The sequence below is a fragment of the Drosophila takahashii genome, chromosome 2L (genome assembly GCF_030179915.1).
Source record: "Drosophila takahashii strain IR98-3 E-12201 chromosome 2L, DtakHiC1v2, whole genome shotgun sequence".
Taxonomy (NCBI): Eukaryota; Metazoa; Arthropoda; class Insecta; order Diptera; family Drosophilidae; genus Drosophila; species Drosophila takahashii.
The window spans coordinates 12762411-12788890 of record NC_091678.1 but is presented as its reverse complement, the minus strand read 5'-3'; the positions used below and the strand labels follow the sequence as shown (position 1 = coordinate 12788890).

The 26480-nt window shown below is 37.5% G+C and overlaps 2 protein-coding genes across 5 annotated transcripts; one reads left to right on the top strand and one right to left on the bottom strand.

Annotated features, from left to right (window-relative positions):
- Window positions 1-26480, bottom strand: Pgant2 (polypeptide N-acetylgalactosaminyltransferase 2). Of its 4 annotated transcripts, none has more exons than XM_070214645.1 (8): window positions 26378-26480; window positions 20694-20912; window positions 3671-3955; window positions 3258-3469; window positions 3027-3193; window positions 2232-2919; window positions 1689-1861; window positions 1-1411 (listed from the first exon to the last, which is right to left on the bottom strand). In XM_070214645.1, the coding sequence occupies exons 2-8, from the start codon at window positions 20778-20780 to the stop codon at window positions 1110-1112; spliced, it is 1914 nt and encodes a 637-aa protein (XP_070070746.1). In that variant the 5' UTR covers window positions 20781-20912; window positions 26378-26480; the 3' UTR covers window positions 1-1109. The 4 variants fall into 4 exon arrangements, with proteins under 4 accessions (XP_070070746.1, XP_070070750.1, XP_017014118.2 ...); XM_070214649.1 differs by lacking the exon at window positions 26378-26480 and adding an exon at window positions 21967-22137; XM_017158629.3 differs by lacking the exon at window positions 26378-26480 and adding an exon at window positions 21973-22137.
- LOC108068825 (uncharacterized) lies at window positions 7118-7746 on the top strand. Its single transcript, XM_017158633.3, has one exon. It carries the CDS (start codon window positions 7216-7218, stop codon window positions 7678-7680), a length of 465 nt encoding a protein of 154 aa, XP_017014122.2. The 5' UTR covers window positions 7118-7215; the 3' UTR covers window positions 7681-7746.

The following is a 26480-nucleotide window of genomic DNA, read 5'->3' as shown; positions in this document are numbered from 1 at the left end:
TTTGTTTTTTAATGTTTCCATTTATTGTTTTCCTTTTGTGTTGCCTCTCTAGTTGATTTAAATTAAAAATACACTTTAAATCATTCATTTTGTGTAGGGTATACAAACAAATATACAATATTTAGTTTGTTTTTCCTTATTCATTTTAAATCATTCGCGTTTTGCCAGCCATTCAAATAAAAATATACATATTTATGTGAAAAAATTGGATCCCAATTCAATTCGGTTGTCTGTCTGTGATAAAAAGCAAATAAATTTCCCTTTGAAAACTTAAAATGATTTATGCATTCGGAATAGCAACCAATTGATGGTGAAACACAAGGGACAATCCACTTTTCCGCTTTGCCTACAATATTTAAATATTCAATACATTTAATCAAAATTTTCACGTGTTTTTTGGCCTTCGATAAACATTGAAATAATATTTCTTTCTCAATATATACACATACGTATTTTATATAGTTGTCAATGATTTTTAAATGATTTCACTTAGGTGTATAATTAGAACTAATGATAACATTTCATGTTTTATTTTAAGTACAAGGTTGAGAAGACTCTGAGCTTGGGTAACTAGGATTATTTGAAACGGACCATATGTGGCTACTAATTTGTGGCATTTTCGTATAGATCGTAATTGACTTTAATGAATGTGTGCTGTGTGAGAATGCAAATTAGTCGTAGTTTACGTTTTTTTTTATCAGCTGCCAAAGGTTATATATGTTAAAGTATTATTTCATTTTCATATAGTTTTTATACATATACAAAAAATTAATCAGTCTAAGTACATTTTTTGTATGCCCTTTATGTTGGTTTTTTTTATGTTGTTTAGGTAGCGTTTAACCTTAATCAGTTGATTTGATTTGTAAACTAAAGTTGAACTTATTCCATATATATATGCAGTTAATATATATATATATATAATGTGTGTTTGAGTGTGTGTTCCGTTCAGCAACAAATCAACATAGATAAATCATTACAAGTACACAGTACAGTACACATACAATCCGCATCGCGTTAGGTAGGCTTCCTCTCCTCCCATCAACTTGCACATATATCACGACCGATCTGCATTATCCTCCGCTAGTTTACTCGAAACCAAGACCTCTTCCTCACGCGTACTTCCCGAAGGACCAGCGTTGCGTTCCCAGCGCCGAATTGCAGTGCTGGGCACTCACTCCCTGCTGCGACTGGTCCCTCGAGTCCAGGCACACGTTGATCTTGTAGTGCCGCACCAGACCGCCCTCCCGCATGATCCACCGTTGGTTTTCGGAGTCGTCGCAGGCTTTTAGAACCACCTGGGAGCCCCGGGCGAAGGTCACCAGGGTCAGGCAGAGGTCGTCGTGCTTGATTTCGCCGCGCTTCGAGAAGGCCCACTCCTGATTGCCGCCCGTGTTGTGGCAAGGAAAGATACCTACGGAGATTACGGCAGGGAATAAAAATATATATAATTTAAATTAAATTAGTTTTATGGTATACCAGTTTATAAAACTATTAAAGAAAGGCCATAAATTATGCAAAAATATATTTTAAATCTGCAAAGCCTATAAATTCATACCAAAGTTCAACGTTCTTTTTTCATTGCATATTTTTAGACACCTTTGTAAATGAAAGCCACTCCAATTTATTAAATTTAATCCCGCTTAATAAAAACTTGCGTAACATTGTGGGTCTGTAAAGTATGTACTCACCCACAGTGCCGTCGATTAAGTGGCCCATCGTGTCCAGGCACTCCGTGCCATCCTGTCGGAATTGGCCCACCTCCTGTGGGTCGGGGGCCTGCAGGTCGGGATAGACATTCTCCAGATACCATTTGAAGGGCTTGCAATGCAATTTCTCTTTCAAAGCCAGACGGTCATCAATGCTGAGCGAGGAGAAAAAAAAGGGAAAACAATGTGAAATAAATAACTTGGCTAAAGTATGTTAGGCACTAGAAGAAGAATTCATGTAGAAAATAAAGTAGCAAACATTTTGAGGAAAATACTTAAAGAATAAAAATAATTTTTAAAACTTGTCATTATTACAATTTGATAACTATCAAAAGTGTTAACTCCGAATAATACCCATTTCTATCTCTAGTATTTTATAGTGATATATAAAATCAAGCAACTTTTTTTTTGTTGCAGAACTATAAACCAGATTTGAAGCTGCTTCTGGAGCTTTTTAAAACTGACATTTACGATTATTTGTCTACACATTTTATTGAAACCCCTGATTTCCCTCAGTGTACTCACTTGCCGAAGGGAATGTTCTTGGCGAGGGGCACGGCATTGTAGTAATGCTGCTTGTAGTCATCCATCCAAACCTCCGCCGCACGTCGCGTATTCCTGGCGAAGACATTGCCGCTGCCGCCGGGGAAGGTGTACGGATGTCGTTTGCGGAAGACGTGACCCACCCGGCTGCAGGGAATGATTTCCAGGCTGCCGCCGCACTGCCAAACGCGGAACGAGATCTCCAGATTCTCGCCGCCCCACACGTCCATTTTCATATCGTACTTGCCCAGCTTGTTGAAGTAGGCCTTGTCGATGACGAACAGCCCGCCGGCGATCATCGGTGTCCGAATGGCCGTGGTGGGGTCATTGTGGCGCATCGCCCGTTCCGAGGGACTGAGATACTCCCACTTGAAGATCAGATTCCAATCGAAGCCGCCGCGCAAATCGGCGGAGGCCCCAATATACTGGAAATTATCCATGCTAATCACATCGATGACGGGACAAACGACACGGGTGGGATCCTCGCGAACGCGTTCCAAGAGCGGTTCCAGCCACATCTCGTTGCATTCCACGTGGCTGTCGAGGAAGGTTAGCACACTACTGACCGCCGCATCCGCACCCTTGACCCTGGACCGCACCAGACCCTCGCGCTTTTCATTGCGAATCACCCTAACTTTATCGATCTTAGCCAGCTCGAGACCATCCTCAGCTAAAAAGGTAAAGAAAATAATTTAAGATATGTTAGGGAAATTGAAAATATTTTATAAATATTTTTAATATTAATTACATATTTATAAAAGTAACATATCCACTTACGATGATCACTGTAGTCGTCTACCAGAACGATTTCGCGTATCAAGTGCTCGGGACTGCGATTGAGGACACTCACAATGGTTCGCAGCAAAGTGGATCTCGCCTCGTTGTGGAAGGTAATGATGACACTCGTCTCGGGCAGATCCTCGCGGTACTTCTTGGTCCGGCACCTGGGTTAAAAGGTAATCCAAGCTTAATAATATTCCCTTTCAAATGGTATTCCTTGAAACCTACATGGGATTTCTGGTGTCGGGTATATCACGATTGCTGGGTAGAGCATCGCTGGCTTCCTGGTTGAACCTATTTCTGATGTACGGATCTTCGCCATTGCGCAGGGCTCCCGCTCGAATGTAGCCCGCCTCGTTAAAGTACTCGACCTCGGTGCCCCGACCGCTGGGAGCCACTGGTAGTCGACCACCTGGTCCACCGGTTCCTCCACTGAGACCCTGAATATTGAGGATAGAGAATTTTATTTTATTGCTTTTAATTTCAAAATGTAACGAGACCTTTCGGGTGGAAATTGGTATACATGATTAGGCTAACGTGGAATTTTATGTGATTTGTGGAGAATAATCATCTTATCGCTTTCATTTTAGGATATTATAGAATTTAATTCTTATTTTAAAATACATTTTCTGAATCCTCACCTGTGATGTCTCTTCCAGAGCCACAATACCATTCAACTTGAGGCCGTGGACCGCATTGCGCTCGAAGTCCTTAACCGAGCCGATTAGAATGACATTGCCGCCGGGATCGTCGGCCCCGCTGCCAGCTGCTCCTGGTGCTACTCCCGCTCCTCCTCCACCTCCTGCTCCTCCCCCAGCTGGCGCCCATTGGCGGGCAGTGGAGGCTGCGGCCGCCGAGGAGGAGTCGTCCTGGTACTGCTGCATGGCGGTGGCCACCTCACGTAGCCGCAGCGCTCGATTTTCCACCTAAAAGGACACAAAGTCCACGAGGGGAGACAAGTGTTTTAATTTATTTCTTTAATCTGCGCCACATTGGCGACGTTGAAGCCCGTTCGGGGCAATAACTCAACTCAACTGGGAGCAATTCCCATACACTCACAGAAGTTTGAATTAAGGTACCACATCAAATTATTTTGCTTCTTAAATTAACCTAGTAGGTAACTTTTTTCTACCTTTTATTCTCAAGAAAAACTATTTAAAAACACTTTCTCTGAGTTTGTAATATTATTCACCCCACAAAAATTCACAATATAAAATTTGGAACGAAATTGTTTTTCAAGTGCAAAGTCAAAATGAAAAGGGTTGGGGTTTCGTGCAGGTTTATGGCAAAGTTTCACCAAAGTTTGAGCTCAAAACACAACAGAACAGAACAGAACAGAGCCAAAAGCAAAGCATTGCGAACAGTTTTCGTGTTTGCTTCGAGATTAATAATCTATAAATTGCAAATGTTGCCAGGAACCGGGAACCAAAAGCCCAGGCCACCGCCACAACGACCCAGTTTAAACAATGTCCAAGATTTCTCGGCGACAATTTTGCTAAAATAACACGGAAAACCTTTTAGGAGCAAGGCCTGAAACATTTGCACCCAGAGACAAAACTTTTAAAGTCTTTAAAAATAACCCAGTGCGCCCAAGACATGATATGCATTAATAAGTAGTGAAAAGGTGACCTCTTTAAGTTCCTTAGACATTTAAAATCTTGAAACTCAATTGGTTTTAGTTATTGGCTTCAATACAAAACCTCGCCCTTAAGTAAATCACAAAGCCCAGACCTGACAACTTTGGATAAGCAAACAAAAAAACGACAATGTGTCTGGTTCTTTTAAAAATACAGACAAAGCAAGGACAACAATGTCACTCAGCAGACACCGAAATAACCTTGAGACCAAGCGTTATAATACTCATCCCAATCAGACTGAAGAAAATTGATGGCAGTCCTTACTTGAGGACATTTTGGGTAAATAATTTACAAGTGCAAACACGCTGAAGCACGAAATATTGTCGAAATCGAAGAGCTGTCGGGTGAAATCTTGCATGTCGAATTACTCTATGCATAAAAAACTCATAAAAATATAATAATGGGTAGCTTAGTGTTGAAAACGCCTTTGAAATTGTTGCTAAAGGGCAACATGTTTTCAGCCAAACGAATGAAATGGGTTAAGACCCACAAAAGCAGGCAACAAAGAGCCTGAAAATAACGGTTCCACTTAAAATTAAAATCACGCATACGCAGCAGCGTGCAACACAAAGTGCCAAAGTCAGCTGAACAAAAAAAAAGCGAAAAGAAATCGCTTTCAATACGTTTGCCACACATAAATCAGAGTTAGAAGAGCCTCCCCGATAAAAGAGCTCCTGACAAAACTCTTGACAAATAGATTCAACGCAAAAGGGCAATTAATAACCGACCCGGGGGCCATGGAACCCGAATCTCCTTTCAGGACCCTGGAAATTGGGTCACTGTTTAGCGGAGTGAAATGATTCATTTGTCAATTTAGTTGGGTCACTTAGCCAGCCAAGTAGGAGGAAAAGTGCCTTCGAAGGAATCGTAGCAGATGTTGAACACTTTTTTGGTCTATTGATCAAGTTGGATTTGGCTACACAGAAAGAATTAAAGAATACAAATAAGTATATCCATATTGAGTTCTAAAATTCCAATTACATATTTAAATATTTATTATAAAACGTGTAATATTACAGGATTTAATTGGAAAATATTTGAATTATGGTAGAAAATATTATTATTAATTAAAGAAAAGAATTTCATATAAAAATCTAATTTTAAAATGTTTAAATTTACTATATAGTTGAATTTAATATTTTTATTGCGAAACATATTTATACTCAATATTAGATCTTTTGATTTACTACCTTTTTATCAGTGTAGAAAAGCCCGTTTTCAAGATTGGAACCATGTATGATATATGCCAATAAAGAATTTAATTTTCGTTTACAAGGTAAATACATGTTCTTAGAATTCCGTTCCATGGATCAAATATCCAGTGCACTCACCTCCGGGCAATATGGCTTTAATTTCAAGGCCCCCCCTGCGATTTCTGATTCAAAGCAGACTGAGTTTCATATTGCAAACTGCTCCGAGGGTTGGCAGGAATATCAAACTGTGACCCAAAGCCTTTCACAAATCGCATTACGCATACGCAGCGTAAACAGCAAGGCAAAACCAAGATGTGTAAGCCTGGAAGCTAAGTAGATGCCAGGGGAAATGCATTTTGGCAGGAGCCCATTCATCGAAGTCAAGCGAGCTGAGTGCAATTTCGAATTTCAATGGCAGCTTAATTAGTTTCATTGTTTAAAGTGCAAACTGCGTACATTGATTGGCCAAATCGCAATCCGCTAGTCACTTAACATTACTGGTTGGCCAGCGCTAGTTAATCACAATTTCGACTCAATTTTCAGAGCTATTTTTATCACACGACGGCGGCCGATTTAAATGCAAACTTTCCTCTTCATTTTCAAATTTATTTGTCCTTTGGGTGAGACAGGCAACTCCCTTTGCAAACCGTATCTATTTATGGAAATCCTCGCGAGAGTAATGACTCAAAAATTATGCCACTGACGTCAAGGGAAAGACGAAACTTCTGGCTGCCCACTCGAAAAAAGGTCAAAGTCAAGTCACCAAATCCTCCACTTTGAGCTCATCAAATTCTAGTTTGCTCGTTGGACTTGTCATTAACTTTTGGCAAAAAACTATCATCAACTTTGGCGTCAAGCTAAACCAGAGCAACAAGTTTGTCGTTATTTTTGGTCATCTCTGGGTTTATCGCTCGAGTTCAATGTTTTCAGCCAAATAAAGAAGAAACAGCAAGCAGAAAAGCGAATTGTTTTGAATTGAGTTCAGAGCCATTGGATGGCATTGATTGCTTTTTTGTTTGGGGTCACAGAGAAAATATGAAAATTTCGATAAGATTTTTATGGCGTTATGATAAAGCTGGTCTTTATTTTGCCATTTCTATGATTTGTGTGTGAGCAGAGCAAAGATAATAAACTATAGAAGACAAACTCAATTAAAGAACAATAAATAACTGAAGATTTTAATGGGTTTCGGACGAAGATTATTTGGAACTTGTTTGTTTTTAATACTTCAGCTGAGCTTAGCAGGCCCTGAATAAGTCCTCTGTCTGATCTGAATAGAATTTCTCACAATATATGTAAAAGTCCGTGAGAAACTAGAAAATACTTTCAAAATTTATAAACCTGCACCATTTGAGAATGGCCAACAATTCGATCAACCAGCAAGTTCAGGAGTTGCAGCAGAAGTCTGTGATAGATTCTCCACCGGGCATGTCCCCCAGGACGGAATTCTCCACCGGTTCGGTCATCAATGAGATTATCTCCCAGGCAGTTCCGATGGTAAAGCAACCACCAGCTCCACGCATCTCTTTTCGAGCTCTGGCCAGACTTGTAATGGTTCTAAACTCAACACTGAAGAAGGGATCTTTAGTAAACCCGGAGCCAAAGAACATTGATTACTGGCGTAACCTAGCCGAGTCCCGTGGAGCGGCCAATAAACGCTATCAGCTGGTCGTCGACATGCAGCGCAAAAGGATCGAGACCCTGGAGAAGGATCTTCGTAACCTGGTCAACTTGGCCCGAGAGACCCAAAAGATGCTGGCCGAGATGGGAGCCGAGAAGCGGGCCAGCCAGGAACTGGGTCATGGCGAACATGCCGATTAGATTTTACATCATTTATACTTTCGAACTTCCTTTGGAATCTTTCATAAACCTATAGTTAATTTAAAATGGCGATGGTCTTTTATTCTTTATATTTTTTAATTACGTCTTGGCAACAGCTGGGCTGTATAAGAATAATTAAGAATATCCCAAGAATAGTTGTAAAAAATCTTGCATTTTAATCTTTATAAAAGCCAACTATAGAGGTTATTTATTTTGTTGACCCATTAAATGTAAATATATATTGCTAATTAAAGTTTTTTTTTAATTGAAAATTTTCATTTTCTAATTAGTGACAATTTTGTGTGTTTCCCCATTTTCTTTCATTGCTGTTTTCTTTCCACAATTTTAATTTGCTTCTACAATCTGACCGTGCATGTGCTTCTCCCCCTAATTCACTCAACCTTAACCAGTATTTGGTTTTATTTTGCTGTCTGTTTGTTTAGACGAGAGATTGGAGCGGTGATTTCTTTAATCTCGACTGGGGCTTCGTGTTTTTGCCACTTCTCCATGCTCTGAGTCTGACTCTGAATGTGTGCAGTCTTCCAGCTGAATGATTTTCACATCGAAAGAGCTCCTAACTGCATAATTTAGTAATTGGAACGTATCAAATTTAGTTTTCACCAAAACAAGAAAATGCGAAGCAACGAAGAAACAAGCGAAACTTTATCACTTATTGCAATCTGTTTCGGTTTTTCCATTTCTGCATTACAAATGAGGGGTTTTTTTCTTCGGTTTTCGGGGCGCCACACCCGAAATGGGCCACCTCGAAAAGCTCAAGAGAACAACAGAATTCAATTAAAAGTCTCTGCACGCCATTCGAAACGAAAAATATTGACAAATGCTCCTTCTGCCGACAGCCAGGCAGAAAACCCAAAAAACAACCAAGTCAAAGTGCCCATTGAACTCGAACCCTGATAAAAATTGTTTATGCCACATGTCATGGGCCCAGAAATCTTGTTATTCAGTTCTTTGGCCAATAAAGTCTGGCCTACTCATAGCAAATGCGGTAAAAGTTTATTTCACCAAAAGGGGTTTCCCATTTCATTGAAATAATCAAGCATGTTTTCCCAGAAAGTTTCATTTAATATCATACCTTTTTGGCAGTACCTAAGTCAAATACCAAATATATTAATTTAAACAGAAAAGGAAAATTTATTGATATTGATATCTATTTAAATAAATGCTGTTGATGTTTAATAAATATTTTAAAAAATTTAGAATATTGAATTTAAATCAAAATTATTAAACCGATCCATACTATATTTTTAGAAATTCAGCTTTCGGCAGTTTTACTTTCAATAATTTCACTTTTTAAGTATTAAAACATTTTAAGCTTACTTCACTCAAGTTTTTAATGATTGATTATAAAACTGAGGACTGCTGTTGGATAATTTCGTAAAGCATCAAAAGGAAAGAAGATTTCTATCTTCTCTTAATGACATTTTGTGGGCCAACATTAAAGCAGAGTTTAATGTCAACAAGAAAATGGTAGACAAAGCCGAAACTGCTGATGAGTCGATGGCTAGACAAAGTGGAAAATCGAGAGAAGTACTCAACAAACGAACCGTGAAAGCGGCTCGAATCCTCAGCGCAAACAGAAGCATAATTATCTGTTATGTTTGGCCAACACCAGCGATGGATTGACCCAACAAGTTAATGGGAAAACTCACATGTGGCCCCCGATTTTCCGCACACACACCCTCGATTTCCTCGATTTCCCAGTTTTGGCCGAGTTGATAGACGATTGTGCGATGTGGTGGCAACTGCAGTTGCGTTATGCAACTCTTCTGTGGCATGGAAATGGTGTGCCACGATGCCATGCCAACCAAATTGCGGCCGCATCAGCAGCAGCAACAATTGCAAATTGTTTTGGTAGCAAAATTTGTGTGGCATCTTCGTTGTCTCCACAACTTTTTTGTTTTTAGTTTATTTCTTGTTTTTTTTTTTTGGTTAGCTTCCTCATGACAGCAGCTGCAGTTTGTGGCCAACAAGTTTCCTATCGTCTTGCAAAACTCAATTAAATAAATATATAGTTATTTGTTTTTTGCCCGGCTTTGATCTTCCTTTCTATTTCTGCTAAGGTCAGGCCGTAAATCTGCCAGCAAAGCGAGCTTACAAAGTAATTTTTATTGGAACTATTCGAAATGTATGGAATATTATATGGTTCCCAATTATGGGGAGATTGCTTTGCAGATGGTTAACAACCATCACTATTTGGGATTTATTATCAACGGCAGTAAATGAGTTTTGCAAGGTTTACTTTATGACATTAGGAAGAAGCTAATATTTAAACACCACTACTATTTTTTAAAGAATTACTGTTTTTAAAACCTTCAGAAAAATGTTAATTTGTTAAAATAATAGCATTAGCTTAATCAGTCCTTAGACCTCGAGACAAAAGTTAAATCGACCCAAGAAAGGACAAACCCTTTGTAGCATACAAAAAATTTAAGAAACTTTTTTTTTATCAGAGAAATTTACTTTTGAACCTGTATTATAAAAAGTCTAACCAACCTATAACCTTTTTTTATTGGTTACATTTTACTGTTTTTGAAATTATATTAAGCTGGAAGATGAAGCAATTATTATTTAAAACTATATTTATGGTGTGCGTTTGAACACTTTTAGTACCCCTTTCGGTGTTTTCCAATTAAAATGAATGCTTTGTCAAGTAAGTTTTAACTACATATTTCGGTGCCTGAGATCCGCATTATTGCAGGGGTTTCACGAGCATTTTGTGGAGCCGCCCCGCCTCTGGAGCATCATTTGCAGTTAGTGGTCCGTGCAGATGAAGCTGCAATAAATTGCAGGCTGCAGCCGGGTGGCAGCTGTTGCATGTTTGAGGTTTCGGGCCTGTGTGTTTGCGGATGTTTTGCGTCCAAATTGCCACTGTGAGTGACTTTGCCTAACTGCCTAACATAACATAGCATAATGCCCACAAGACAAGGAGGCTTCTGTACTTCGGTTGCGACAAGAGATCTCTCCATAAAATGTATTGAAGTGCTTTGCATAAATTTAAGGTCTCCCAGGCGTCGAGAGTGGAAGCCAAACAAAGCCATATTGCACTTCGCCACGCCTGTGAGCTTAACCTTTGACTTTCCGATAGAAAGAAGAAAATCAATTAAGGCCAGCTTGGAAATTAGCCCGAGAAATTCACGCCTTACGTCCATTAACGCACTTTATAATCAACTGGTGGCCCCAAATGTGGGTCATCCATTAAAGCGGACTTGAACCGAAGTCATTTGGACAACTATAACAAATTGTGGATATTGCTCTTTTTTCCTTTGCTCTTTCTATTATGTCAGTTTCTATCTGTCTCGGTTTGATTGTTTTCCATTTGGTCTGGCTGTGAATGGGTGACTCATGTAGTAGTCTTTTCAATGATTAAGCACAAATAGGAGTCCGGCAGCTGGTAACGCCCTCGAAAGAAGGAACATAAAGAAGACATGCAGATGGGCACAGTGGGTCGAGAAAAATATCAGATATAAATAATATTGATATGAAATAGTCACCAGTTACTTTTAATAATGTTGATAAAATGATAAAAATTATTTTACTGGTAGGCATCAAAATATTTTCATAAATTCCCTTTCCATTTTCTTTTATTGCTGACTTTTTGACACTTTTTTATGTAATTTCTTTCTTGGATAACCTTTCAAGCTGTAAACCACACTAACAAATATTTTAGTATTATGATATTTAAAATTAAAAATGTCTGCGCTGCCTTATACATTATTTTGTGACCATTTTAGTAACTTTTCAATAAGATACTTAACATTAAAGTTTTTACGCTTTATTATATCTTATTTCTAACAATTTTTGGTACTGTGTGCGATTGGGAAGGCCGGCACATGTCATCAGTCAGGCTACAGTGAGCTGATGGTCACATGGTCTACGTATGGGATGTGGCTATACAAACGCATGCAAAGAGATACATTCGAGACAGTTCAACAATCAGTTGATGGATGCACTGTTTGCAGAGGGTCGCTGGGTGGGACAAATTGCCAGAAGCTGGCGACAATCGGAGCAAAAAAAAATAAAATACATACATAGATGGAAAATAGAAACGACAACTGTGGAGTCATTTTAATGAAGAGAATTTTATCTCGCTTCTGGTTGTAGTGGCTTTTTTTTATTTTAGACAGAAATATTTGCTCCGGGTGAAACTAATACAAAATGTAGATGACCTCAAAGCCATCGGTCGTCGGTCACTGCGGTCTTTATTTATTTGCACTCGAAATTGCTGTTCATTCATTTCAGTTGGCAACGTTTTAATTAGTTTATTAGCAACATCGATGCGGCTAAATATTGAACCGCATTTCAATAAATGAGCCAATAACGATAATCAAGCGGATTAAATATTTAAAATGGCGCATTGCTGCTGGTCAATTGTGAAAGAGATTTATTTGCCAATTCAGCATGCAATAATTTATTATTTTTCAAAGAGAGGTCAATAAAATCATTTATGAATTAAATTTACAAAAGCTTGTTAGGTGGAAACATGGCAACATATAATTAAATAATTCGATAAATTTCAGCATTTAAGCAAAGTTAAATGATTATAAAATTTATAAAATTTAAATTAATTTCATCTGTTTAAAGATAATTTTTTACATGGCGACAACTTCAACACAAACCAAAAGCAATCCCGGTTAAATGTTCGATGTTTGCCCTTTCCACCCGTTTCAAAAACAAACCCGCACAAAAGTCAAGCAATAAAAAAGCAACATCTACAACTTTTGGCCATATAAAAAGGAGAAGCAAACCAGAAAAAAATCGGAGGTGAATGCCACTACTTAAGTGGCTGGAAATGTCCGAAAATCGCAGAGTAAAAAAATTTAAGACGCGCCTGGAAAGAAAACCCCGTCAGGCAGTTTTGGTATTCAGTTGTTGCCTGCGAGGAGATAAAATAAAAAATAAAAACGAACGGAATACGAACGGTTTTGCCCGACAATTGGAGACAGTATTACATGCATTTGAATTGTCTTCGGTTGGACTTTCTCGTTTTGTTCAATTGTCTGCATTTGCCGTTGAAACCGGTACTTTCACTTGCCTGGGCTTGGAAACCGCATTTAAATGATCATCTTTAAATTGACGTTTAAATGTATTTCGATCATGAGTCACGAGAGCAGTGGTGTTTTTTATTGGGATTAAAATGTCAAAGTGGTTTCTGAGTGGCTTTTAAATGAGCAGCGAGAAAGCCCATAATTGATTGTGTAGGAATCGAAAATTAGGGGAACTAAAAATGGAAAAATTACGTATATTTAGAATGTAGATAAATATTCGAAAATATTATTTTTTAATAATGAGTGAATTATAATTAAATTTTGAAATTTTAAATACGAATTTAATATTTAATATTGCATTTTCGATGGTAATATTTAAAATATTTTGTCAATTAAACCTAGCTTTTGTTGGTCATTTTAATTGGATCATCTGAAGGTCATAGCATACTTCATAACATAAAATGTTGACCCACATAAAAGCATCATCTATCGCACCCCCATCATTCCCACGCCCGCTTCCTTCTTAACGTTGGCATCTGCCCATTATTAAATAATAATTATTTAATACCCGAATAAAAAGCCATACAATTATGGCTGTGTTTTTGTTTGACCATGTTTGTTTGTGTAATCGCCGGCAAGTAGCACTTAGCCAAAGTGTTGTTACTCTCTTGCCTTTGTTTTCCTTTTCGGTGGCTTGTGGGCGCCTCTGGACTCCCTCATCATGCGAGTTGTTAACTGGTTGTTACTTGGGCCGCTCTTCTCTCCTTTCGTTGGCATAACATAATGAACTTGAACTTTATGACGCAAAACACGTTAAGTTGACGTACCAAAGTGACGAGTGTTGGGCAAACACCGCCTGTCTCCCCTCGCATTTTATATGCTTATTTTTGTAACATTATTTTTGAGACGAGCGCCGGTTAAGTGATGTTAGGTCATTGGAGATACACGGGGTTTGCGTGTCAGTTGGCCAAGTGGGTTAGACAAGAGGTTAAACATTTGGGCTTTAAACATTTGGTTTAATGGCTTGGGTTCAGCACTTGTGGTGAGATGTCAAGACCTTGAATCGAACCAATTCCTTAGAAAATATGTCCCCTTTCTTCTCCGAACATATGAACATTTTTATTGATAGTTCAAAGTTCAGCGTGTTCCAGTGCCAGTTCTCCATTATCCCACTTCCACAAAAGAAATCACTTCCCTAGCCGCATTTATCATTGTTGTGCCATTTCTGGGTTTTGGCTGCTGGCCGCAATAGGAAGCAGTCCAAACAAGTTGTAAAATAACAATAAAAATCAGCCAAACGAAATTGAAAGTGGCCCAGAGGCGACTACCAAAAATATTGGCGATAGCGATGACAGCGTGACCGGTTTTTAGGAGAAGAAAGAAATCTATTAATAAGCTAACTAATACAGAATATGGTTTAATTTTAGAAAGTCAATTAAATTGTATCATCATTGTACCTTTTAAAAATAATTAAATATTATCCTTTTGAAAATCAATACCAACCAAATAAATAAATATATTTTTTCAAACAGAAACCTTTGTTTTAAAATTCAGAAAAATTTTTCAGGCTGTAAAACCAATATTTATGTGAAATTTAATACATTTTTTTTTATGGTGTAAATCGACACCTGCAAATCGGCGAATGAGGTGGATAAGGCCATAAGCGAAACCAGACGACCTTGTCTCGATGCGTTGGCTTGCGGTTGCGTTGCGTAATGGATGAGAGCAAGAAGAAGGCAGGAGAAGCTGCCGCAGCAGCCAAGGCAGCTGCTGTCTTAGCTGCCCAGGCGGCCAAAGCCAAAGCGGCGACAACCGCAGGAGCGGCCAAGGAAAAGGCTTCGACTGCGGCAACAACGGCCAAGGAAAAAGCTTCGACGGCGGCAACAACGGCCAAGGAGAAGACAACAGCGGCAGCAAATGCAGTCAGGGAAAGAGCATCGAATGCAGCAATTGCAGTAAAAGAAAAAGCATCGAATGCTGCAATTGCGGTAAAGGAAAGAGCATCGAATGCTGCAATTGCAGTAAAGGAAAAGGCAATAGAAGTAGCTGAGTTTACCAAGGATAAAGCCACATCTGCTGCAGCAGCCACCAAAGGAGCTGCAGCAGCGACAAAAGAAGCTGCAACATCAGCCGCATCGGCGACCAAGGAGAAATCCACAGCAGCAGCAGTTGCTGTTAAGGCAAAGGCATCGGTAACAGCGATAGCTGCCAAAGAAACAGTGACAGCTGCCGCAGTTGCAGGTAGGGATAAGGTTGCCACAGCAGCAGCCGCTGCGAAATCAAAAGTAACAAAACCCAGTCAGGAAGAAGCCTAGCTGCAATATGTGTTGCAGGAACATGAAGCAGTTGCTGCTAGTTGAAACCAGAGAATCCATCAGCAATATATGTTGCAAAAAGAAGAATTATGCAGTATAACATAAGCTTCAGCATAATAGAATACATTTCAGCATGGGTAGCTGGGCAACAGCGGCAACAGCAGCAGCAACATGAGCATCCCCCGCAGCAACACAAAAGCCGGCAGCAACACAAAAAGCAGCGGCAGATGGCCCGATGACAAGAAACCAGCGGGCCCAAAGGCAAATTGGGGAACAGATAACCGGTTGGGCCCATTCAAAAATGTATATCCATAGCCGGTTAAGCGAGAAGATTGTCATTTAGGCCGACTCTGACCTCTAGTCCAATCCCAACCCCTTTTCCCCATCGACTCCCCTCTTTCCATCAACCACAAATTAGTCAAACAAAATCAAAAGTCAAGCCTGTCTGCAGATTAACATCGTTAATTATTCATAGTAAATCAAAGCGTTCACCAAATGCCAAAGAAGCAAGCAAAACTTTGTAAATAAAACTGGGCGACTTCGGGGCTTTGAGATTCGTTCTTCGTCTTTCGGATAGGCCGGTTGTTATTGACAGCCGAAACTTAAAAACTTCAAGACGAGTTTTTTGATAAAATGCTAATTTATCCGTTGGCCAAGAGAACTGACATTAAGTGTAGACGGGGAAATTAATCTGTACAAGTGAATAAGTGATTTGGTATTAAGAAAATATTGTTTTTTTATTATTCAAGTTTCTAAAGCATTAACTTTATTATTTAAAATTTAATTTGGTAAAATAAATGGCTTTCAAAATGTAGGTTTATAACTTTTCAGATTAACTGGAACATTCAGTTCTCAGAAAAATCAATTAAAACTGTTCTAACGAACTCAACATTTTCGAATTAAGTTTCTCAATGCTCTTTTATCGTTCTGCTTTCGTCATCTGTTTCACACAATAATTATTATCAACCATAAAAAAACCAGTTTGATTTCTAATCCCGATCATCGCCGTCTATTGAACTTAATTGAAATTAATTTCGAGCGTTTTCAAGAGCAAATTACTTTTTTGCTGGATCTTTGGCATTCTTTCATAGTGAGTGAGTTTTTTGTTCCCAGCTGTTGGTAATGCGATGTGGATTGTCAACCAGAGCGTAACTTGCTGTGACACGCAAATTTTAAGTTTGCTTTTTTCTCCCCAGATTCCAGTTGTATATATGTATACTGACATTTTTTATAGTCCACTCTGTGATATGCAGAGCTATAAATCGAATTCATGAGGCGATAAGGTCTTCGAAAGTATTTTAGTTTGAACTTGAAATATTTATAACACATTTGGGCTCTTTTTCCTCTTTTTTCGGCAAGGCCATAAAAGTTAAATGGCAGTCGTTATAATAGATTTTTGGGGCTGCTGCATGTGAGAAAATCGAAATGTAAACTTCGGGAAAAAGTTTCTGGCTGAGTTTGCATTTATGATGGCTTCATTTGCATATGGAGCATCTTCGAGTGTCAAGGAGATGGATATTTTTGCATACAGCATGCAAATACTGAAAGTGCGTTGCACAACTATAGGAAAAGCATGAAATAAATTCAAACTTTTAGAGATAAAGTATGGCAATATTTGCATTAAATTACACATTAAAGCAGCAAACAACATTCTATGGGAATTCACTTTCCTTTGCTGTTCTTTATTTAAATCTCCCAACAAACACGGCTTAACCCATTCGTAACCCCAGACGAAAGCGGAAAACTTTGGCAACAAAAGAGAAAGTTTAATTTTAAACTCTATTTTGAGAAGCTGCGGGAATTCCAAATGGTTAACCAAAGTAATTAACGCACAAAAAGAAAGAAGACCAACAAAAAAGGCGAAAACTAATCAATCGGTTATGTAACCAACACCCCGTTGCTAACAATTAAATTAAATTAAATGTGTGATTGACTTGTGTGCAAGTTTTTTTGTGGTTTTGTGATTTATTTTCCTTTCAAAAACATTTGCTGCTCTCGTTTTGAGCCGGGCGTGAGATGGCAGAAAACTTGGATATGGTTTTATGAATGAAATGTCATTGAATGGCAAAGCTGGAGAAGAAAGATGTAAGCCATCGATCGGTTGGCTCTCAAAACGGATGGTAATGGCAAACTTTATAGGAGTACAGTGGGGTAAAAATGGGTTTAAGTGATTTCGCAAATAAAAATATTATTTCATTGCCAACATAATGGACGTAAGTTTAAGACAAAAATAGTTTTCACTACCTTTTATGAATATTTTACCAGGAATGTTCCTCATTTGGCACATTTACCCACTTCATTTTCCAACGATTTTTAACTTTAATCCGCGAAACCTACTACAATCTATTTAAAAAAACCAAGTACTTGAAGATTTATTTGTTATTATCAGTAAGCCAACAAGAATCCATCTATTGATAATGCTAAATTTTTGAACACTCAGCAGATCAGGCAAACAAGCTTAATCTTATCTTATAAAGTTAACAGTTTAGTAAAAAGTTTGTCGCTTTAATTAAGCTTGTTCAAAAATAGCTTAATAATTAAATGGGATTCGGGCAGTGGACAGCTTATCAAAAGTGGGAAACACTACTAAAAAATAAAATTATCAAAAAACCAATGACCAAGAGTGCTGTGAGTGAGTGGACTGTGGCTGCATTTCCTGCATTTTATGCGCAGAGCAAGAAAGGAAAATAAATCAAGTTTACATGAAAAATTATTTCGATGTGGTTGCAAAAAGAAGATGATTGCTATGGGGGCTCCAAGGGGGAAGGCGAGGACCACAAGTGGCTGGAACTCCGCTTTTGACCATGATGGTGATGGCGATGATGATGACGTCGAAGCGAGAGCCTGTGAAATTGTATGCGAGTATTTCCACCATAATCGGCTTCATTTGTACAGATTTACGTTTCAATTTTTAAACACTCTGCTTTTCTGCTGCCTTTTCCATAATTACATTCTTTATCAATTTAAAAATCATCGTAAGGGATCAAAAGTGTAATTAAGTGAGGTTTATTGAATTGGTTTTTACTTTTTTAATGTTGTACTATATTTAAAGTTTACTAAAAATGCCTATAGTATATTTTTTATTTTCATTTTGATTGATTTTAATCATTTTTAGTCTGTTGTTATTATTTAAAGATATAGGACAATATAAAATTGATAATCCTATTTAAATTTTTCTTTGATAGCGAATCACGAAATCGGTTCACTAAACCCAATTTCCATTTTTCCATCAGTCTCAAAAAGCTTTTAAAAATAATTTCAAATTTGTTTGTGTCATTTTTAATATTGGCTTTTAAAAAATGTTTCTGCCCAGTAGCTACGCTTTTTTAATTCATAAAAAATGTGGCAGACAACAGAAAGGCTATGAATGCAAGAACATCTCTCAAAGTGGTCGATAAATTTAAAGGTTTTTTTGCTTAACACATTTAAAACATTATAAAAAGTGCTGCAAGGTACTTTTTTGCCCCCCACTCTTGCTTTGTTTTATTTATTTTATTGAGTCGATGCGCTAACAAAATAAAGTAAAAAAAAGTATATTTGAAATTGCAGAAATAAATTGACATTTCGCTTCATGTGAGGGTGAATTTCTTTCGTGTTGTATGTATTTTCCCTGCAGAAAACACAAACGAAATTTGTCGTCGCTCTTACTGGTTGGATAAATAAGTAAACAAAAGAAACCAAATTCAATTGAAGAACTCGTGTGTTGGAGACAAATACAATTTACAACCACATAATTGGGTAAGTATAAATTCCTGGTTTAGTCGAATAAATGGAACAAAATAAACTTGATAGAAATTAAAATAGTTTTTTAATGAAATATTTTAAGATAAAATTCTACAACTAAAATGTATTTATAGTCGGCTGATCCATGACCCAAATGCTGTGTTCAACTTTATGTAAAGGGGTTTTGCACATAAAGATAATTTTAATTGGTGAACTTTATGACTCACAAAAATAGTCTCTTCTTTTCGGCACTAAAAAACGCAACTTCTGATAAGAATACCCTCGCAAATGTATCTCTTTTTGCAACCCAAAACTGTCACAATTTCCCTAATAAATAACCCCAAAATGCTAGCGGTAAGTATGCGAGTTTTGTTATATGACTGCCAATTGACGGGCCAAAAAAACATAATTAAAACTTGTAAAGTAAGCGACAAAAATACAGGTGGGCTAATTACCAGGTGGGTGAGAGGGTGCGAAAGAGGAAAAGAGAAAACAATGGGTTATCAACTTGGTGGCAGGCTATATACGGTAGCAATCCAATAATTACTATGCAGGGCGGCATACGCAACGGACCTCTGCGATGCCATCATCATCGAGGTGTACGTTGAAAAAGATAAAAGATAATGATGATTCAGACGGAAGAGGAAGAAGCACTACTGAAGGGTGGATCCGCTTTTAAGTTGGACTGCTCGTTTTTGGACGGTTTTTCATGATCCGAAAAGTAAGCTCAAAAAGTGCTAGCTATTTACTACGATAATGTAAAGAGAAAAGGGTAAAAGAACTTTTGTCAGAAAAAAAGAAAAATGAAAGTGAAACAGTAGAGATGGAAGATAAGAATAAACGAGATAAGGAGCCCATACAAATTAAAAGATTAAAATATATGGGAATTATTAAAGATACCCAATTGGAAAATATAGAAACAATTCTAAGAAAACTATTTTATCTTCAATATTGTTTAAGATACCTAATTGAAAAATTTGAAAAAAATTCTAGGAAAGGTGTTTTATCTTTTAATGGTTAATTAGCGAATATCAGATATGAAGTATTATACTGTGTTTATACGATGCCGAATTCGCGCTATCATTTCACGCTTTCGTCCGATTCGTGCTTGTATAAACGCCATTTCGTGAATTCGGCAACACACGAAAGTTGACTATGATTTCAGCCCAAAAGCGTGATTTGGTGATAAGCAATCTGGTAACTCTGTAAAAAACGATCGACGTTGCCAGATCGCTAGAAATTGATGGCCTTTTATAGGCTATTTCTCTAATCAGTGGTATTAAAAATTAGATATTTTAACCGGTCCGGCATCCCTATCAGCTGAGAGTGAATAAAAGCATGAATTCTCGGCTGTCGTATAAACAGGGGTTATTTCTAGATCGCGCTTTTAAGAAATCGTGATTGCCATCGTATAAACATAGTATTACTGTGTTTATACGATGCCGAATTCACGCTTTCATTTCACGCTTTCGGCCGATTCGTGCTTGTATAAACGCCATTTCGTGAATTCGGCAACACACGAAAGTTGAGTATGATTTCAGCCCAAAAGCGTGATTTGGTGATATGCAATCTGGTAACTCTGTAAAAAATGAGCGACGTTGCCAGATCGCTAGAAATTGATGGCCCTTTATAGGCTATTTCTCTAATCAGTGGTATTAAAAATTAGATATTTTTACCGGTCCGGCATCCCTATCAGCTGAGAGTGAATAAAAGCATGAATTCTCGTCTGTCGTATAAACAGCGGCTATTTCTATTTCGCGCTTTCAAGAAATCGCGATTGCTATCGTATAAACATAGTATATAGCTATAAATATAGCTATACAGACAATTACAAATCCCCTAAAGTAAAAATCCTTAAAAACGATCTTTCCCAATTTAAATAATATAGGGTACTTAGTTCCTCACAGTTGAGTTGTTCACCAAAAAATTTCACCAGACTTTGTAGTAGTAGTTTACTTCGAAAACGTACCTTTTCCGTACTGGACTGGAAGTAGTAGACCATCACGAACATCCAAATGATGCTCACGAAGACGATCAATTTAATGTTGCGACGCATTTTGGACAGCTTCTATTTGTATATATATGTTTAACTCCTAATTGGGTTGAGGACGTATCACGTTCACTTCGATATTTATTTATTTACTTTTTGGTGTGGTTGTTTTGGCAAATGAATTATGCGGTTTTTTCACTGGAGGCAAAACAAAAGCATGGACATTAGTGTAAACAATATATATATATTTCTAATTTTCGTATCTGTTTCAATTGTGTTTTCCTTCTATTTTTTTCTTTGCACTATTTTCAATCATTTCCATCTTCACTCGATTCATTTGGTTTAATTGTGTTTGCGTTTTAATTGTTCAACTCTTTTCAGCTCAATTCAATTTGATTTAATTAGGCCTGTGTTCATGAATGCAAACCGATTATCTGGAGCTTTAAATGGTTTTGACATTTAATTCTCTCCTCTTTTCACAAATAAATTGCCCACGGGGATTTTCTCGCCATCGTCGTGTGTTTATTTAAAGTTATTGAGAGAATTTTTCGTGCCTGCCGGATGTGATTATTATTAAAGAAGAGATTTATTTGCGCAATTCTAAATAATACATTATCATCAATGTATTTTTTGAAATGGTATTGAAAAAGAACAAAATAATATAATTAAAAGCTTATCAACAAAATAAATTGCATTCTCACTTTAAATAAACCCTGAAGTATTCAATTTATAAACAACAGTTTGTTTGTATAATTTATCTAATCCAAGAGGCTTTATCAGAGGGGGAAAACCTCAGAACCTGATAAGACTTCCACCACAATCACAACCAAGTAAAATCTAGTTCCAAACCTTAAACGATTCTCAGCCCCTTAAAAATTACAACACACACACACATTTTTAATGAATGCTAATTAAACACTCCTAAATCCAAAAACGGTAACGTTTTATTGCGGTTTCTTTCTGGTCAGACGGTGGGAAAAGGGAAAGTGAACCGCAGCTGTTGGCCAACTTGATTTAAGCGCTTTTCAATTGGGTCTCAGCATTACGCATACGCAGCGTGTTACCATCGTGGCGATAAGATAAGAGTTCACTTCTGCTGCTAAACACAATTTATTGTAATGTTTTTGGCTGGTAAATCACACGAATAGACCACAATTGACCACTGTCTTTTCACAACCATTATCGTCGTTATTGTTTTATCGTTCTGCCATTCGCCATTCACTTGTTCTCATTATATTGCATTTACATTTACATTTACCGTTTTGTCGATTATAACGACTGTTGCTAACACGATTTTTGTTGGATTACAAACGCTGCCCGTGGCAGCCGCGCTTTGCCACCAAAAAGAGCGTCGACTGTTTTGGTGGCTCGTGCTTTTTGGGCCAGGCTAAGACGGAAAATATGACGGAAAGACGAGACACGCGGCAAACGGCGTCGCATCGACAAATAGCCAAAAAGCGCAGCGGTCGCCTATATTTTATGCTGCCGATTCCGATTGGATTCCAACTGGTATAAGAGTTGCGTTCGAGGCGGTTCGAAGCGGTCCGAACGCAACCTGTTCGAACCGCCCATCTTCTTCTGATTAGAATGCGTCTTCCAACTTGATTAAATTACAACTTTTGTTTTTGATTGCTTATAAGAGGACTTTTGGCAGCCAAGTTTTAGACAGCTTTTGCAGTGTGGTACACGGAAAAAAAATTATATACAAGGGTGTCACAGAAACCGGCGACGGAGTTGGGGACGTTTGTTTTTATAACGAACCCATCAAAACCGTAGGTGTCACAGAATTTATAGAGTTTTATAGGAGTTTTGGAGTAACATTGCTCTGATTTTGGGAACATTTGCTTTAAGGTCTACTATTCGGTTGGTTTAAAATCGTGTACTTGAGTTTTAAACGGTTTCTGTGACATTAAGGTTTGCTTTTGGGGGAAAATTTGGTTAAAAGAGATCTCTGTCACAGCCCCGATTTACGATATTTTTTCAAGTGTACATATTTCAGTCGGATTGAGGTAAAGTTGATGGACAGCAAGCAGAATACGCGGTCTGTGGCTGCCTTCAGTTTTATGAATTTAAATTAGCACTCCTTTGATATCAAGTGTTTACTTGTTGTGCATTATATTCAACCATTTATAATTCGCTCACTTAATCATTTTTGCATAAAAACCACTTTGATAAAAAGACTTTGGTCGTATGCAAATACAAAAAAGTGTAGTTTTGATTGCATTTTTTTAATATTTTTATGGAATTAGACATTTTTTCTACAAACTATGTAAAACCATTAACATAATGATGCGTATTGAACCTTAATACAGACTTAATACGTAAACAAATTAAATAAATATTTATATATAAACTTAATTCAAATTATTCTTGCTTTATTAAAGTTTTTTTCACTATTTGAAAATTATACTGTACAACATTAGCAGTATGCTTTGTTTAATGGCTTTCAAAGCTTCAATTTAAAATAATTAATATTTCAAAAGTTTCTATTGGGCTTGGCTTTTTGTTTGTTTGAGCATAAATAAAATATTTTGCAAACTCCAATTTATGGCTGTGGTCTCGCTTACTTTTTGCCTGATTTACATTAAGCGAAGTTTAATTTTATAGCTGTGTTTCGCTTTTAATGCGATTCTCTCGGTTTGGATTTTTAAATGCATCTAATGAAATATTCATTTAAATTGCAAGAACAAATTAAATTATGCATATTTTTAACTTTACCATGGCAACAATGGTAGTAGCGCAGATTGCATTTTTATTTTTCCATCTGTCTCACATGCACATTCTGTAAAAAAGGTGTTTTTTATTTATAAATAGCGAATGTGGGGCAGTCCAAAAAGGGATGTCGGACAATAGGAAGGATGGACAAGTGGGTTCTCCCAGTTCTACCGACCACTCCGCCCCATTTAAATTGGCTTAAAAACTCAACGAGCAGGCAACAAAGTCATGAATATGCACACATCCATCGGGCGAAGGGAACGGAAAGGAACTGAAGAATTCTCGAATAATTACACAAATACAAATGCACAGAATGCTCAGTTGGCTGTGTGCGTGCGGGTTTTCCATTAGGCGTAATTAGAGCATTTAGCATCGGGGAAAAAGTTAAGAAAAGCCAACTAACAGCAGAAACTGACAGATTGGGCTGCATATGTATGTGGGACTCGGATACCGTTAGCTGGAGTTGCATGCCGCTCGTACAAATATATGTATATTTGCACAAACGCATCATTGCTCTTCTACCACTCAGACAATTAACTTAAAGTTGGCAAAAGCTGCAGACGGCAGCTGTGTTGGCTTGTTTTTCCGCAAGATCTAGTTCATTATTTATGGAATCTAAAATTTGGGAGAATCTATTTAGAAACCTAAAATTGGATATAAAGTTCTTCAAAAACTTACAACTCTTAAAAAACTACTTTCACATTTTTAATTTTTATGTAATAATATTTAATCAATACATTAACAGTATGAAGCAAAGATCGTTAGTAAAAGTCTTTTAAATATAAGAATACTTGAGCTTTTAACTTTTAAAAATTGATAGTACGCATTTATATATTCGTTTCTAAAATTAATGAGGGTTAACTACTTGACAAACAAATTTATATTATTAAAATTTTTTTGAAAATGTATTGAAATTTATAAAATAAAGCGTTAAAACCACTTTGAAGAAGGCATCTTTCAAGTACGTTAGGAACCAGTTCCAAGTGGCTGCACCCAACACTTTGTGTATTTCGTAGCCACATCCTTGTCTCGAATCGACTTTCAGTTCAAGTACGATAATTAAAAGTTGGCTAAATGTTGCATGAGTTGCAGCTTCCTTGAGATGGTACTCGTTCGCCTCCCACTGCCCCCCTTTTAGCTACAGATTCTGGTCCTTTTGCTCCTGATGCCTCCTTCTCCTTCCTCTTCCACGTTTTTATTGCTGCCTGGCCACATCCACATCCATTTGATTGCACACCATTTGCCACTAGAGTGTGTGTGTGTAAGTGTAGGTTTGGGGTGTCTCACCTCAGTGTTGAAGGCAGCTGAATCTCAACTGCATTGCACATTTAACTGTCATCTCGTTTCCTTCAGTCGATATGTGAGTATACACTTAGATAAATAATGAAGTATGAGACTTAATACAAGCAGCCTTATATTTTGTATCAAACTAAGTATAACCTTTTTTAATTCAATCAAATTAAGATGGTTATGAGATGCACGATCTCTGATAAATTGATTTTTTAAAATACATATTGATACAATTGACAATACATTTTCGAACTTCATTTTTTTCAGTGCACCTCTTTTCTATTTCTCCTTTTTTCCCCTCCCTCGTATCCTGGAAATCAAAGTGTAAATGTATTTTGTCAAATGCTGGCTGAAAAGTTTCCTGTTCTCGCTGTCAGCTTCCTCGCCTTTATCGCACCCCTTCTGCCATCCTGCGGAAATGTTGAAAATATTGTAAGGAGGCGTGATGCTGCCGCAAATTAATGCATAATTGCATTAGTCACTTCATTTGTGGCAAGTGCTGCAGGAAGTCTTGCTTGCAACCGCCGAAATTCGTTGCAATTCATATTAAGTGGATGGGCGTGGGATGGAAAATGAAAACGGGGTGAAAGCAGGTGGAAATCAGAGGGTTCTGTGAGCGTGTGCTTTATGTCCTGATGACAGACGTTGCCAAAGGAGCTGATAACCGGAATTAAGCAATAATGCAAGGACGAGATTTATTGCCATCTGAAGAGGACTTAAGAATGTGGTGGCTGTGATAAAAGAGTTTCCTGACGATAAGAGGCTGAGTGATGCAAATGGTCTACACTTTAGCATAAAATGAAAGCAATTTTGAATATTAAGGGATTAGTGTAAGCTGATTAGTTTGTATTTTATGGAAAGACTTGTGAGATTCCGTTCGTTAAAGTTAATTAAGGTTGTTTCCATCATACACATTTGTACTCCATTCTTTTGACATAAGGAGATTACAACTAATAATACATTTGATTACTTAACTATACTTTAATATTCACAGATGTTAAATGGCAAATACAATTAATTGTATTTCTCGTTTGTGCATTATGACATTCAAAATATTTAAGTCCTAAGTCTACTAATTTAAACGAAATAAACTGCAGCAATGCTATTTTCAGGGAATCCCTGAAATGATTTCCTTTTTTATCCAAAAGCCTATTATTATGGTGTTTTTTTTCAGATAGTTATGATATTTTGACAGTAAAAGTTTTTCCAATATTTTTCTTTGGGGCTAAACTCTCTTTCTCTTTGAGTTTGTTGCACTTGCAAAGCCGGCCTTGGTCCTCTCTCTCGGATTTCCTCACCGTAACCCTCGTTCTCTCACATACTCTCTGAAATTCTATACTTTTGAGGCAAGGGTGGTGCTCTCCCGCTATTAACGGTGGCCAAAACTTCTCGCTCTTTTTCCCATGGGCTTCATAACAAACTGTCCGTCAGCTGCTCCATCCGCCATATAAATATATATCTCCGCACTATATATCTATATAGCACCACTGTTGTTTTTGCTTTCGGCACGCGCCTCTTTCGACTTTGTTTGTCTGCCTTCGATTTTTAACAAACAAACTGCACAAGTGCAAATTGCAAAATGCAGAATACTAAAAGCAAACGCAAACACAAACAAATGCAAATGCCTTAACATTGATTAGTTGCAGGTTTTTGCTTACACTAAAAATACGCTGTGAACACGATATTTTATCACTTCTTTTATGATTAATGGATTTATGATTTTTGACTATTGCTTGCGTTTTCACATATTGGTTGTTGGTA